The sequence below is a fragment of the Chelonoidis abingdonii genome, chromosome 19 (assembly GCF_003597395.2).
Source record: "Chelonoidis abingdonii isolate Lonesome George chromosome 19, CheloAbing_2.0, whole genome shotgun sequence".
Lineage (NCBI taxonomy): Eukaryota > Metazoa > Chordata > Testudines > Testudinidae > Chelonoidis > Chelonoidis abingdonii.
In genome coordinates this window covers 15,952,305-15,968,448 of record NC_133787.1, presented here as the reverse complement: position 1 = coordinate 15,968,448, position 16,144 = coordinate 15,952,305, and the positions used below count along the sequence as shown (strand labels likewise).

At 39.4% G+C, this 16,144-nt stretch overlaps 1 protein-coding gene across 3 annotated transcripts in view; it reads left to right on the top strand.

Annotated features, from left to right (window-relative positions):
• The window catches only part of ADCY7 (adenylate cyclase 7), a 132,771-nt gene that overhangs the window by 53,780 nt on the left and 62,847 nt on the right, over window positions 1-16,144 (top strand). For all 3 annotated transcript variants that reach the window (XM_032784069.2, XM_032784068.2, XM_032784067.2), the window contains exon 2: window positions 14,782-15,329. In XM_032784069.2, the coding sequence (XP_032639960.1) occupies window positions 15,159-15,329 (171 nt within the window). In that variant the 5' untranslated portion in view covers window positions 14,782-15,158. The remainder of the gene's footprint in view (window positions 1-14,781; window positions 15,330-16,144) is intronic.

Genomic DNA, 16,144 nt, shown 5'->3' with positions numbered 1-16,144 from the left:
TGTCACCCTGAGCAATGCAGTTATTTGGACCTAACTCCTGGTGTAGACAGTGCTACGCTGACAGGAGGGCTTCTCCCCCAGCCTAGCTACTGCCTCTCGGGGAGGTGGAGTGCCTATGCAGATGGCAGGAGCCCTTCTGTCAGCATAGGTAGCATCTTCACTGAAGCGTTACAGTATCAGTGCTGCACCAATGCAGCAGTGCTGCTGCAGCCTTTTAAATATAGACAAACCCGAAGTGTACAATGTGCAAAACCACCATTTTTTGGTTGAGTATTCCTGTCCCAAAGTAATTTTGACCAATTAATGTTTCTAATTTAGGAGAAAATGTTGGCATTTTTCTCCTAATGAATCCGTTTTTTCCTAGAGAAAATGAAACACTTCTCTGTCAACCTCCTGGAAAAAGTCAGGGATTATCAGGTGTTTTTTTTTTTTTTTTTAAACTAAGAACTTTCTAATTGAATCTTGGTGCCACAGAACACATTTCTGTCCTCCTCCCCGCCCCCCCTGCGGAAGTAAGAGGTTTTTTTCATATCTTTCCACTTCAGTGGATTCTGTATTTCAGAGTTCAAGGAAGTAATTATGTTTTTTTATTAGATTGGTTGATCACCAATATAAGGCTGATTGACTATAACTGGCCAAAGTGGCATTAAAACCAGTAAGCAAACTTGTGAAGAGCATCTTTTTGACAGCAGTAGCTATTGACTAATATAGGCAATGATTGAGGGCACAATGTTCAGCCAGTGGAAGACTTGCATCTTTGGGCCCAAGTGTTCTGAAATATTGGACCAATGGGGGAGTAATCAGGAAGAGGGAACAGTATATTTCAACTTTGTGAGTTGATCTCCGTTTCTGACAGCGTCTCATCTTCATTGCCTGAAAAGAATGGAACCGAGGTGGATATTTCCCCAACATCCTCTGTTGTATGAACTGATGCAACAACTCATTTGCCTTCTCTGCAACATCCTTATCTTCATTAGTTGCTCTCTTTACTCCCAGCTAGTCAAACAAATCCAGCAATTCTCTCTCAGGCATTCTGCTTTGGATAAATTAAACTATGACTAGATTTGGAAAAACCTATAGAATGAAAAGTTGGCTAACTATTCAGGACACTGTGTTTGAAGAAAATAATTTTAAATAGGTCACTGAAAACTTGAAAGAATAAATTGGATATTGATTTGTACAGTGGTAAGATCCGTTTCAAACTAGCTGTGGACAGAAAAATCTATCCATAAGGCGTGATGGGAAGTCTGATAATCATGAATTAATCGCACTCATGGGCTTTGAAAGACAAAAAAGCATAGCTGAATTTCCCCTTTGGTGTGAAGTTTCATGGCAGCCTAGAGTTTGCTTCTTATCAAAATCAGTATTATGAAAGGGGTATTTTTCTGCTGGAATAAAAACTGAAGTTAATTATAAGGCTGAACAGACTTATCATGTGAATTGTGAAGTTTATGCCCAAGAGATGCTTTGGATTGCATGGGTTGTTTCAATAATCCATTCCAGTTCAGTTCATGAACTAGTTGTAGATTACAGGTTTTCTTCGCAGTTTCCTGACTCACCATCTAACTCCTATTCTGTCTTGCTTGTACTTTAGAAATTTTGTCATGACTGTTTGGTTCACCTCGCACCCCAAGCACATCACCAGCTTTGTCTATAACGCAGCCATGCCATGGTTCCCCTCTATATTTCTTAAGAAGCTTTCCAACGTGGTAGTAATGAGGGAATTGCCACTGAGGCCCCTGGTGTCAGATTCCTGTTGAAACTGAGATTGAATTCTGCCTTCCGTAACTAAAAATGTCCCTAAAGGGAGCTGCAAATCCCCCAGTTTTTCTTCTCTCATTGGAAAATATTCGCCACGTAAAGGCACTGTTTTTGACTCCCCCCCACTGCTTACCCTAAGAAGATGATCAAGTTTAAGGCCAGCACAGGCACATAGTCCCTTCTTCTCCCCTTCCCCTTTGTGGGTGTGGGGAGGGGAAGACTAGAATACACAAACTTGGATTTGTGATGTCCTGGAAAATCCTTGTGAGGCATTGGATGTAACGTTTCCCAGGATCACTGTATAAAAATTGAGTCAGACCAGTGGGTCTTGTTAGCTTGGTCTACATTAGCAATTTACGTTGATATAACTACATTGCTCAGGGGTGAAAAGCCCATTGACTTCAATATTGTGGTTGCTTTTTAGAAATCTCTTTCCTTTAGCCTGTCTGAAAATAATTTATATCTACTTCCACCGAGGAACCCCCATATTATATTTTGTCCCTTATTCATAATTATCAGTTTATTTAAAGCCTATGATGTTAAATACAAAAAATAGGAAGTGGTTTTTAAGTAAAGATCATATGCAATAGAGAAACAGACCATTTTTGGGTTAATGACCATAATATATTGTGGTGTTTAGATGTTGCTTGTGATTATTAGAACAGGGAGCACTGGCTGTTGGGAGTCTGAAAGGACAGGAAACAGGAAGGAGAGGGGAGGAGTTGAGGAGGCAGAGTGAGAGTTATAGAGGGTGGAGCAGCAGCTTGGTATAAAGAGGTTTCCACTTTAAAAATAAAGTCCTGTTGAAGTTTGTTAGTCCCTTGCCTGGTTGATACAACGTTTTGGTGATGAAGATGGATCTTCTGGCTCTGAACCCATCTGCACCTTTTCTGAAAAGCCCAGGTGAGCCTCCAATTGCTTTTACTGCCTCGATCCATGTGTTTGAGACTTATTTGCTTGCAATCAGTGCTACAGAGATTTCTGAAGTAAGAAAGCGAGCTCTGCTAATCCACTGCCTTGGAGCAGAAGGGCAGCATATAGTTTACACTTTTCCCCTTGGAGATGATAAATATGAGACTGCACTCACTGCATTAAAGAACTTTTTTGTGTCAAAAGTGAATGTAGTAGCTAATCATTACAGATTTTGCCAGCGTGAGCAGAAACGGAGGGAGACTAGAATGCAATATATTGCTTCCCTGAGGAGTCTGACTGTAACTTGTGACTTTTGGAATATGACAGATGAGATGATTAGAGACCAGCTCATTGAGAAAACAACCATGGTTTGTGTAAGAGAACACTTACTTTTAGAACCACAACTTACAGTAGAAAAAGCAATAACCATTGCTACTCAGATTGAGTCAGCTACAGCTGAAGCCAAAATAATGAGCAGGGATACAGGAGGCACAGTCCAGGCTGTGACTCCTTTGCTGAAAAGTTCACTATCGCTGCAGACAAACAGTTGCAAGAGGAAGACTAATGAAAAGCCACTGAATCAGCAAATTCAAAATACAGTAAAAGCATGCTTTCGCTGTGGATCCCCACAACACCTTGCAAGCTACACAGGATGTCCAGCAAATGTAGCTCAGTGCAATCATTGCAAAAAAATTGGGCATTTTGCTAAAGTATGTTGCAGTAGCCAGTTCAATCAACAGGTGTATGCAGTTACAATACCAGATGTTACTGTGCTGAGTGTGGACAAAACCACTACTGCACATATTCCAGAACAGATAAAGTGCACTCTAAACATTTCCGCCATACCCTCAGGCAAATCACAGTCTATTCAACTAATGTTGGACACTGGCTTAGCAGTATCTATACTATCTGATTCTGTTGATTTGCATTACTTTAAAGATGTGCCTCTTACTGAACCCAAACTTCAGTTGGTGTGGTATTTGAAAAACCATGTTCCAGTACATGGCTGCCTGCCAGCAATAGTTACTTTTGGTGCTTGCTGTGTAACTGCAGAGTTCTACATTGTTCACAAAGGCACTCCTATCCTTGGCAGAGATTTACTGGCTGCTTTAAATCTCAGGGTAGTTAATAGATGAACTGATCTTCCTCAGCAAAGCACTCTTGTGGTACACACACCAGTTTCAGTTGGGACCCAACACCAGATTGAGGAGAAACTTGGCTGTGCTTATGTGTTTCTGCATAAAGTTAAAATGTGGAATAATATGATGCCTGTACGACAGAAATTACGGCGCTTACCATTTTCAGCCAGGGAAGCTGTTTCAGAGGAACTTAGAAAATTTGTTCAAAATGACATTATTGAAGAGATGAACTCCTCGGAATGGGTTTCACCTATAGTAGTGACGCAGAAGAAGGGTGAAGGCATTCGCCTTTGTGTGGATTTAATGGAGCCAAATGAAGCTATTGTGATTGACAGCCATCCTCTTTCTCACACAGAAGAAGTATTTGCAGAGCTCTGTGGAGCAAAAATGTTTTCTACTCTTGATTTGCAGAGTGCATACCACCAGGTTAGGTTGCATGAAGATAGCAGAGACCTCACAGCAATTGTTTCACGTGATGGACTATTTCGTTTTAATCGTGTTCCATAAGGTCTTCCATCAGCCCCAAGTGACTTCCAAAAATGATGTAATTGATTATGAAGAATCAACATGGAGTTCAGTGCTATTTGGATGATATTATCGTATTTGGAAATAACTGAGGAGCATAACGATAACCTGCAGTCTGTACTAAACTATATCAGGAAAGCAGACCTCAAGCTCAATAGGTCCAAATGCAAATGTAGACAAACTGAACTCTCTCTATTAAAATTGGTTTCCACTTTATTTTTAAAGTCTTGTTGAAGTTTGTTAGTACCTTGCCTGGTTGATACAACATATATATTTATATAGCTGCTGTCATCTGGAATGATCACAACATTTTATATAAACTACTGTGTATATATGTATACAAAAAATCATTTCACTCATCATTGAACCTCTGGTATGTAAAGCGGTAGATGTTAATAGCACCTAATAGGGTAAGGACATAATAAAATCCAATATCTTTTATCTATTTGAGTACTACAAACTCATGAATGCTTTAGATTTGCTGTATAAATGCTTACAAAATATTCATAGGACAGAGTACAGTATTTCTTTTCTTAGCTATTTTTAATTTTATTTCTATAGCTTGTAGTTCTCTGTTTCTGCTGGTCGCTAAAGGAGCAATTTTCAATTAACACTATATATAAATTTGAATACTTCCAGTTTTAAGAGGTATCTGGTGAAAAGGGTCTTGAGCTAAACAATTTGTTAGAATTACAACTGTGAATATCTACAAAACCAAGTTATATTAAGTTTGAATGTTTACTTGTAAAGCGTTTAGTAGTCTCACAGTTGTGGTTCTTAAAATTTAAACACATTTCCTAAGAATGTGGAAAGTGTCACATTTTGTTTCATTCTGTCCTTTTACTCGCAGGCAATGGTGGTCTCAACTACACGTGTTTTGTCTACACTTCTGCCTACTTGTGAAATATTAAGTTTAATTATAAGACACACAAATATTTTGTAGTACTTAGTATTTATTTTAAAAGGTGGTACGAGGAGATGAATATGCTCTTAATGTATAGGAAAATGGAAAGTAAATAGAAATACTGAGTTTCCTAGGAATGCCTTCTCTAATGAGTAATTAGGTTTGCTTCATATGTGATTGTGAAGTGTCACGTAGGTAACCATTCTGAAGCAGTGCATGAAGCAGGTTAACTTAGAAAGCTTCTTGTCTGCACTCCTAATAGCAGGTAAGCCACTAAATACAAAATAGGTATTCCTCACTATGCAATTTTGGATATGATTACTAAGGGTTGAGGTAACTGCAGGATGAGGTGCAAATGCTAACTCTAAAAGAAGGAGCACATCCTGATGTGAAGTTTTTTTTAACACAATTGTTGCTTTCTGTGATGAGCTGCTACTAAAACAAATTCTGTATTGCAAAAATAAATTTTCATAAGCTGATTCAGCTGTGGGTTTTCATAGCTTCTAGATGGTTACTTTTTCCTGAGGTTCACAGTTCATGTATTGATGTTCTTTTTCAAGTAATTTTATTACTGCCTGTATGGATTCTTGGATTTCTTTTGCTTTAACATCTGCTTGTGAGTTATTATAGTAGATGATAACCTTTATTATGGAAATAAATAGAAATTACTAAAGACGTTTCAGAAACATTGTAGTAATTACATTTGGGCAAAACAAAAGAAAGGAGGAATGGAAATTTAAAACCATACTGTTTCCCTTTTGAAACTATGGCAGCTATAAATGGACAAACTGGTTCTGCTTTCTTTTGTCTTGTAGCTATTGAAAAAAATAAGGCAGTGAATCCTGCTTTACTTTGGTTCTTGTTATCTGGATTTGTTTTCATCTTTCAAAGATGAGATTTCACAGATTAGCTTTTAGAACACAAACAGAATGGTTTTGGGTGAGTGAGAACAAATTCTTAGCAGGTAAAGGCCCAGGCCAAGATGAAACAATGTGTGCTCAGAAGTACATGTGTGATTACCCAGGCAGTTACCGTGAGTATGCACACAAACCATTCATTGACTTCAAAACGAAGATCAAAACAGAAGCCTTTTCAGTCTCCCACTCTGAAGGGAGTTAGTTTGGCCAATACCTGTCCTGTGCGTACAGCTCAGGTAGGGAGCTCTTAACCCTTCCCTTGTCTGTGGCGAGAACTGCCTTACGGAGGGAGAGAAGAAATACCCCCTCATCCCCAGCTCCTCTGAGAAGGAGGAGCCTGCACACTCCTCGGAGGAGTCTTGACCCATCTGCACACTCTGCTCCCTCGCCAGGGGAGGAGAGGTAATGTGGTGGTGCCCCTGACCACCAGGTCTCTTCACTATCATTTATTATAGAGTTGGAGGTAGCACCTGGAAAATGCCACATGCTCTACAGACACAAGGAAAGAAGTCAGGGTCCTTGTCCCTAAGAGCATTCTGCTCCTGCCTGTTCTTACTCGATTTTCCACCCCACCAAACCTCGCTCTCTGTCTTGGCCTGCCCTGCATGTTTTGTTTTGGGAGGAACTTATGAGGATTGCTGCCACAATCCAAGGGTAGGCTCTTCTGGGGTAGGGAGCCACCCAACTCCTGATGTGACAGCACCTTAAATACTCCTTCCATTCCTGCTGTCCCTTTTTGGGCACTATGTGAAGGCAGAGATTCTGGAGTTTTCCCTGAGCTCAGTGCCCCGTGGAGTATGTATGTGTATAGTGCTTAAAGTGACAGTGCAGGGAGACTGGGAAAAAGGTTTTCAGTGGGCCTTCTGCTGCTGGATTTGGGGTGTGTATGCGTGTGTGTGTGGGGAAATGGTGGGCCTCCCACTCACTCCCAAACAAGATGTGAATGAGAAAGGAGTAGCTTGCCTGCCCCCAGAAGATAATGGAGACTGTGGAGAGTAGACCACCAGCCACTGCTCCTGACCTCAGATATGTCTTATAAGTGGGGAGCCCAAGCCCTTCTGGGGTCTCTCAGGCATCTAGAGAAAAGGACAAAGGGGAAATTGGTGGATGGCCATCCTCTCCTGCCCCCTTGTGAAAATAGCCAGGGGACTTGGATTGAGCCCATTCAATTATTGTTTTAGAAGATTGTCTTGCACAGAATGTGAACTCATCTTTGTTAGTCTCAAAACAATAGGTCGAGAGGCTCCTTGAGAAACCTCAAATCCCAGGGAGTTCACCCTTGATGTTGTGTGAAGGAAGTAATAATTCTAGGGTCAGAGGAAACTAGAGAGAGCTCAGGATGGCTGACTAGATATATAAATTGATATTTTAAGGTACTGAATATAATCCTAATCTCCTTGATTTCAGTAAGGCCAGGGTTTCATCCACTTTGTATAGTCTGCTTCATTGATGTTGACCATATTATATACACGCAAGGCAGGGCAATTCACTGTTGGAGGTGGCTGAAACCCACCCTAAACGTTTTCTTGCTAGAGTGAGTAAGGGGGCAGAGAGGGTCAAGAACCACATAAGTTCTTTCAGGGTTAGTCACGCTAGCTGGGAAGAATGTTTAGTGTGTGAAATTTGGTGCAACAAATTGATGATCAGCTCAGCACACATCTGAATCTATCTGAAACACTGTACTGATCCACATAATGAAATATTAGACTGTCTTGGAAAATAAAGCTTCAGGGAGCGGGGAAGCACTCTGTTCAGTAGCTCAGCTATATTATGAGAGGTGGCTGCTACATGCAGTACAAGTATTGTTCAGTAATAAATTGTTAGCTGTTAATTGGTTATATACTGAGCATTTTGTTCACCTCTGATTTTCGCCAGGCTGAAGAGAGACAAGGAGTAAGAGTTCTTGCTGCTTTGGGGGCACATCAGTCAAACTCCTAAATCATGTTATCACACCATAAATTGACTCTCCTCTTGTCTCAGCCAAACTTTCTGCTTTTGCATTGATAAACGAATTGATCTGCGTGGTATGTGTCCCATGCCAATTTTCCCTGTGAAATGACTCACATTTTCATATATTTCTTGCAGCTCATTTAAGATTAGTAAAGAGGCCTCTTTTCATTTCAGAAAATGACTTGCTGAGTATTGTCCTCAATTTCACGTTTCTGTTGGTCTGTCCATAACTTTTTCTACTCATGCTCTACAAAGCATTCTGCAGGGTAGTCAATCCATTCTGTGACTGGCGAGTCCAGGCTCAGTCTTAAGAAAAATTGTGTGATGACATGAAGCACTACAGATGGTTTTAATAAATCTGAGAACAAATGGGATTCAGTCCGTACCCACAAGCTTAGTTTTAGTTTTACCTTTCCACTTGTTGCAACACACCCCTCTGTGTTTGTAACATGGAGACACTACAGAGTTTGTGTTGATTATTCTGACTTTATGGGCAGGTCTACGCTAGAAGCGTCACAGTGGCACAGCTATAGTGCATCTGGTGAAGACGCTCTATGCTGACGGGAGAGTGGCATAATTACTCCACCTTTGCAAGGGGCGGAAGTGATGTTGGCGGGAAAGCATCTCCCACCGACATAGCGCTGGTGTCCACAGTGCTTAGGTCGCTGCAACTTGCCTTGCTCGGGGGGTAGGGTGGGGGGTGGCTTTTCACACCCTGAGGAACATAAATTAGATCGACATAGGTGGTAGTGTAGACCTCCCCGGTGAGTGACAATGTATGCCAGTCAGGAATAATCAAACCTCCATACCGAGTGAGATACAAAGATTACAGATTACAAAGACTGATGTTTTAAAATCTGAAAAGAGAGGAAAAGAGTTTCCTTTTAAGAACTTAGGTGAGCATCCTATAAATGGAACCTTAAAAAAATCAGGGGAACTACATGCACAAGATTCCTCCTTTATGTGTTTACTGTGGCTCTATTCAGTGTACTTGTTGCTGTGTCAATCTATGGATATTAGAGAGACGAGGTGGGTTATATCTTTTATTGGACAAACTTCTGTTGGTGAGAGAGAGAAGCTTTTGAGCCACACAGAGCCCATAGACTATGTCCTGTCTACTTATGCTAAACAGTTTGTGGTATTTTGCATGTTAGTTGTGACGCCCAGAGTACCTTTCCCAGACTTGAAGAAGAGCTCTGTATGGCTCGAAAACTTGTCTCTCTCACCATCAGAAGTTGGTTCAATAAAAGATATAACCTCATCTACATTGTCTCTCTAGTATGGTGCTAGTTGAAGCAAACTGGTTTCCATTAAAAATTTAGCCTGATGCTACTCGTATTGGTGCCCATTGTAGACTCTGGGCCCAATCCTGCCCCTACTAACTTAAATGGGAGCAGGTTCTATGGACGTAGCAAGCTTTACTCTTCTGTTCTGGACTGGAAAGAATCTTGTCATCTTGTAAAGGGAGTCTTTCTTTTCCGTTCTCTGTCTGGGCAACCGTTATGTGCTATAATCTCAGTGGTCTAGTTTCTTTACTTAGCCTAAATAGTCACTACACTAACTGGTGTATACAGTTGACTACAGAGCACACACAGGTCTTGGCCACGTTGCTGTCACTGGTCTGTAAAGACTCTCTTGAACTGTTTTGTGGTGCGACTTCTAACCCTCCCTACTCTGCTTTTTATGCATATGTATAAACCTAGAGGTTAGTAAGCAATTATTCCTGCTCCTGTCTAACTAATTTAAATACAGCTTTTCTATCAGCTACTGCTCTTGCAATGGAGTTATGGGACACCCATAGTAACATGGCTTCTCCTCGATGGTCTGGTGGTCAGGATTTGGCACTTCAGCTGCAGTGGTGCTTGGGTTTGATTACAAGTCAAACAGCCAGGGGTGCTGTGGAGAGGTTGGTTATATGTGAATATTTTACTGTGACACATGTCCCAGGTTCAAGTCCTGCAGGAACCATGGCTGGAAAAATGAAAGTTTGTAACATAAGCTCTCAAACTGATGCTGTGGCAGAAGGGCTAATACACAAGCATCTTAGGATGTATAAACAAAAAAGGTGTAGTGAGTGGGAGTAGAGAGGTGATTTTACCTTTTTGTGTGCCACTGGTGAGACCAGTAAAGGAATACTGCGTGCACAGTTCTTAAAAAGGGGATTGAAAAATTGGAGAGGATAAAGAAAAGAGCCACAACAATGATTTAAGGACTGGAGGAAAATGCCTTACAGTGCGGGGCTTAAAGACTTCAAGCAGTTTAGTTTATCAAACAGCAGATTGAGAGGTGACTTGATGACAGTCTATAAGTACTTTCACAGGGAGAAAATTCCCAGTACTAAATGGCTCTTTAATCTAGTGGAGAAAGACAGAACAAGAATGACTAGCAGGAAGCTGAAACCAGGGAAATTCACAAGGCAGATTTTTAACAGTGAGGGTGATGAACCATTGGAACAAACTACCCAGGAAAGTGTTGGATAGTTGACCTGGATGCCTTCAGATAAAGACTGGATGCCTTTCTAGAAGTTATACTTTAGCCAAACACTAGTCATTGGGCTCAATAGAGTGGTAACGCGGTGAGATTTAAAGCCCTGTAATATACAGGAGGTCAAACTATATGATCTAATGGTCCCTTCTGGCCTTCAAAGTCTATGAATCTAAGTATAATTTACTAGATAATTGTGTGCGTGTATGAACGTATGTGACAGGAGGATGCGCAAAGGTGGCAATTAGGCCTTTGATCAGCAAAGCACTTAAGCATGTGCTTAACTTCAAGCTTATGCTGAAGTCCCATTGAGTGGGAAAAGCTGTTGTCCATGTTGTTTCCTGGCTCAGTAAGTTCGAGAAAAGAATCATAAGCTGAAAATATAGGAAGACTGATGAATTGCCCAGCAAAGAAACATAACCAGAACTTTGAAAATGTGGAGCATCCAGGTGGATTTTTTTATGGGCTTTAAGAAGGATTATTGTAAGTAGCCATGACATGATATGTAGGTAATTTCCTAGTGTCAGGGCTGAAATTGGGATGAATAATGCTAGATCAACAACTCATTACTTTTATTTTTGTTGAGTAGAATCTTAGTGTTCACTGTAATTATCTGCACAAATTCAACATCTGTGAATGGGAGAAACCTCCCTCAAAATTTAGTGTGAAATACAAGCCACTCTGACTAGAGTGGTACCTATAAAGGATTATGTATGGGTCATTACAACAGTGTTTGTGTACTGTTTCCTCAGACACTGCAGTAATTACTGTAATTATTGTACAATAAAACTGCTTATTTTGATAGCACTTTACAGCCCCAATTCCACAATCTGTCTGTTCAGTAAAACTAATTTATTGCGTGTACCTGTAGTGAGTGTGTATTAATAATAATGTTCATTCCACGCCAGCTGTAGTGTTCTGAATCATCAGAGTTATACTGGAAATTTTAACAGATCTCTGTAGAAGAGTTGACATTAGCTGCTTAACATTAGAAGAGAGAGAAGAAAATGTAAAAATGATAGAACTTTTTCACAGTGTGTACAATCTCTCAATCACGTTCACTGTTCAGAGTGCATTTTATCAAAGCATGTAACCAAGCAGTTTTTTTTTTTTTAAAAGGGGATGGGGTAGGGTTTAGAGGCACATGAATACAAATAGTATCTGCAGTATGCTAGCAGGCGTTAAAAACAACCAGGGCTATCTGTGCTCAAGCTTCAGATCATAAACTGATCATTAGCCATTCAGAACACATTATATGGGAAATTTCTATCAGCTCCATTATAGGAATTGTCACCTTCCACTGAGAAATACAGTATAAACTATTGTTGGAGAAGGCATATTGGAGTAAATGTATATTGCATTTCTAACAATTGTGTGACTCACAAATGTACTTGTATCTACTCTCTTGTGTTGAGAAAAATCTGTTACCATATTTTAAAACATTTGACCTGATAAATTGTCATTCTCTGACAATTCCAAAGGAGGGCAGGGGCAAGGCACAAGACTCAGTGTTGAATTACCCATATCAGTTTAATTTCAAAACTAGTTGTGCTATCAGTATGTATTTGGTAGCTCAACGAAAAGTAGATGTGCATTTACAAATTTATATTACTATTATGAGAGAGTGAAATGTGGCATCGTGTGCATATATACAAAATCTCTTCCCTGCCCCCTTTCAGTTTGATTTTGAAAGATGCCTTCTAAACTACAGCTACAGAACTTGCAAATGGACCAATGTGTATATGCAAATAGGTATCTGTGAGGTTACTAATTTCACAGGTAAAGTGCAGGAGGCTTTTTAAAACTTGTCCCTTATGGTAAACCAGGTTTAACAATTACAGTTAATAAATGTAATTTATTTTTTCCTAAAAATGTCTTCCTTTCGTTTGTAAAATGTGTGTATAAACGTTGTTATTGTTTTATGATGTTTGATAGGAATCACTTATTTTTCTTTTATTCAGCAACAATTCACAATCCAATATATGCTGTTCTTCTACCTTGTCTCTTGTTTTGTAAGTAATGCAGATTTACAGAATGTTGTGGGCAAGCACTCAATGTGTTTGTAAATGGGAGTTTCATACTTGCTACAATTGCAGGATTGGGCCTTCTGCTTTCACCTGAGGCTAATGTCTGGAAAATTCACTTGTTAATTTTCCAATGGGTAACGTTCTAGAATTTGGTTATACTGGTATTATCTAAATCATTTGGTATGGTTAAGAAAAGAAAAAAGCCCCAGCACCATCTCCAGTTGCCATGTGTCCTCTGTGTCGCTTAAGAGTAACTGATCTAAGTTGGCTTTTTGGCACGTTTTCTTGTTATCAGGCCATACCTTTTGGGAGAAAAGCCAAGATTAGAACTCCATGGTGATGGTAATCTAGTAAGGAAGTAAGGAAGCTGTAATTATTTTATCAAGTCCTAATAAAACATTTTTTGAAATCCAGTTTTTCACACTTCACTGGCTCTTTTTAAAAACGTCTCCCCTGTCATTGAATGAACTATATTCAAGCTGCTATTTGAAAATCATCAGTCATTACTAGTTAACAGTGTAATTTATCCCTTAATGTTCATTGTTACCTGAACATGGCTGTTGCCATAGAAATAGTATAAGTTAGATTTGAAAGAACTAGGAGCTATAGTTTTTTGGTTTCTGTTTTTAAACAAATCTCTGCTTTAAATATTAATGTAATAGGTTTTGGTTTTGAGAGCCTGAACTTTATTTTCCTATTTTATTTTTTGTTTCATATTTTTAAGGAGGTAAATTTAATTTAAAGAAAATTTAAATTAGGGTTTTTTTATTATGTTGCAAAATAAATGGAATGCCAACAAGATATTGTGAGTAAAAATAAAACTGTCTGTATGCATTGGGCCATATCATACTATCAGTTTTAGGCAGAAATTTCCGTTGATTCAGGGGAGTTGTCCTTAAAAACTGATAATCTAGTATGGCCTGTTGCTTTTAACAAGAAGAAACAAAGCTTCTTCAGTCTGAATAAACTATTACATATTTAAGGTTCCAGGGAATTTTGCCTGAGTCAGAATGCAGGATTGGATCCTTCAATTAGCAAGAGCTGCAATCAGTTCTTAGCACTGATTAGGAATATTTTAAAGTACTGTTTTCAAAGGACCATCACTCTTATATTGAGTACTTGCTTCCTCCACAAGCTGCTAAATCTATTTCACTGGGACTGTTAGAGAAGTAAGATATCACTTATTGTAATGGTGGCAAAATCCAACCCAAAAGGATTCTGTGCTTTACTTATTTGTGCTCTTTCTGCTATCTAAGTGATGTACCGTGATTTATGCCCACAGCTTTAAATACATGTCATGCAGACTTGTAAAACGGGGCAACTCTCTGCAAAGAAATCATGAAAGAGTTTTTGGAAAATTAGTAATCTGATCCTTGGAAGGACCTGTTTTGTTAGTTTTGGATGGGGAATAATAATTTGGGGTACAGAGGAGAATTCAGACATTGTTTTGGCTTTAAACAGCCAGTTTTTAAACATGAATATATTATGTTCCTCATTTTTAGTATGACCATGAACGTGATTCTGTTATATAGTTAAAATCCTTTTGCAACTGAACATCAAAGTCAAATGTTAGCCTATCAAAATATTAAATATGCATAAGTAGTATTCCATTCCTCTGCTCAATTTATTCTGCCTGTTTCAATCTCAGAAGGATTCTGCATGTCTATATTTACAGTCAGTTTCAAGATTAAGCTGGAATTAAGCTTTTATTAGAGGTGGGGGAGGGGTAGCAAACTTTTACAGATGTTCGTCACCTCTCTTGCCATTTTTAATTGCTTGAACCATCTCCCCCTACCATTTGCAACTGCATAATGTGCCTGTGGCAACTGCCCCAATTACTCATGTGAAAATGTAACATTAGAAAAGTATTTAATATATTTTTAGCTCTTTTAAGTGTTTCAACAGCTAGAAAAAGGTGAGCCAGCGCAATATGTCCAGCTTTAGCAAGTGCTCCATGGGTCACCGTTTGAGAACCACTGCTTTAGAGTTTGTATGTTTTGTTAAACAGAAAGTACTGTTATGCCTCATTCTCATGGCCAAGGAATATTTTTTGTCCCCTTGTTAAAGGTTATTTATAGTGAGGTTGAAGAATATACTTTTCTCAGACAAAAGTGCATCCACTTAACTGAAGCCTAATTTTTAATCATGCTTTCTCTCCACAGAGTTTATCCCATGAAAAGCACTCAGAGGGAATTGCTGACAGCTTGTGGAATGGAGTTAAAATGATTGTAGCAAAATAAAACCTCGACAGCAGCAGCACAAGTATCAATCAATTTAGAAAAATCTTGCATGGAGCTGTTGAAGGGTAGGATGTGGCTCTGCAGAGGAGGGCTCTTACCTTTCATTTATATTGAGATCTGAACTTTATGCTCATGAGGAGAAGCGCAAGTGCAGAATGTGAGTCACTCAGTGTGGTCAAGCAAGTCAGAACCAAGGGCTACCTTAGAAGACAGAAGTGCTCTTCAAAGGAGGACAGATTTATTTTTGCTTTGTTGTCATCACTGGGAACTGAGAGAGAAGTCAGTCAAACTGGAATAAAATGCCAGCTAAGGGCAAATACTTCTTTAATGAAAATGAAGACTGCAAGATAACAGATCCACTTTATGAGAAGTACCGCTACACGAGCCAGCAGCACCCGCTTCTTCTCCTGCTGCTCTTCATTGCAATTACTTTCTGTATTACACTAATTGTAATATTCTTTCTCTACCAAGTGAGTATAACGAGGGTTCTTGGTTTGTACTGTACATTGTGTGAGGTAAGAAGGAACTTGTATCAAAGCTCACAGAAACTCACTGGGCAAAAGTTTCATTGGGCTAGAATAGTGTAACCCTTACTTCAGGTTAGTGGTAGTTGTGTCCTTGAGAGTTACCAGCATTTTGTGTGTATGTGTAAATTCTAACGTCAGATTCAAGAATATGAACGTTTTTAAAAGTACAGCGAACTAAAAGGTGAAATAACATATGGGTTCCTTGGTTATGAATTCTTGTGATGGATTTTGTAGGTGGCAGCTTTTAGAGTTTAATTATTTGGAAAAAACTATTATGGAAACTCCTTTGGGATGGAGACAGTAAAATTGTGAAGTTAGCCAGGAGTGGGATCACTTTGCTATGTGACAGATCCAGGTTTAGGAAATTACTGCTTGTGGGGGTTAGGAAAAATATATTGTGCAAAAATCTATATGTGAACAGGCTACCAGAATCATTTGCTGGCTAATGAAGGAAATAGACGTAGGGTTTGGAAGGAGTGTCTGCTTTTCTTAAATACAACCAAAGAGTCAAATTCACAGGTGGTAAAAAGGAAAAGGAGCTGGTTGTAAAGATGGTTATAAAAGGGCTGGTAAATCCTCCCTGTCACTTTTTTACACTCCTCTTCAAGTGCAGGTTGAATCAGGTGTTCAGAACTGAGGACTTAGACTGTGTACCCGTGATTTGTGGTACTTCTAGAGGGAAGTTCATCCTGAATTTTGCTAATCACGCTCTCCCTCCCTTGTTGTTCTTACAAAGAACAGTAGTAATGACTTAACAA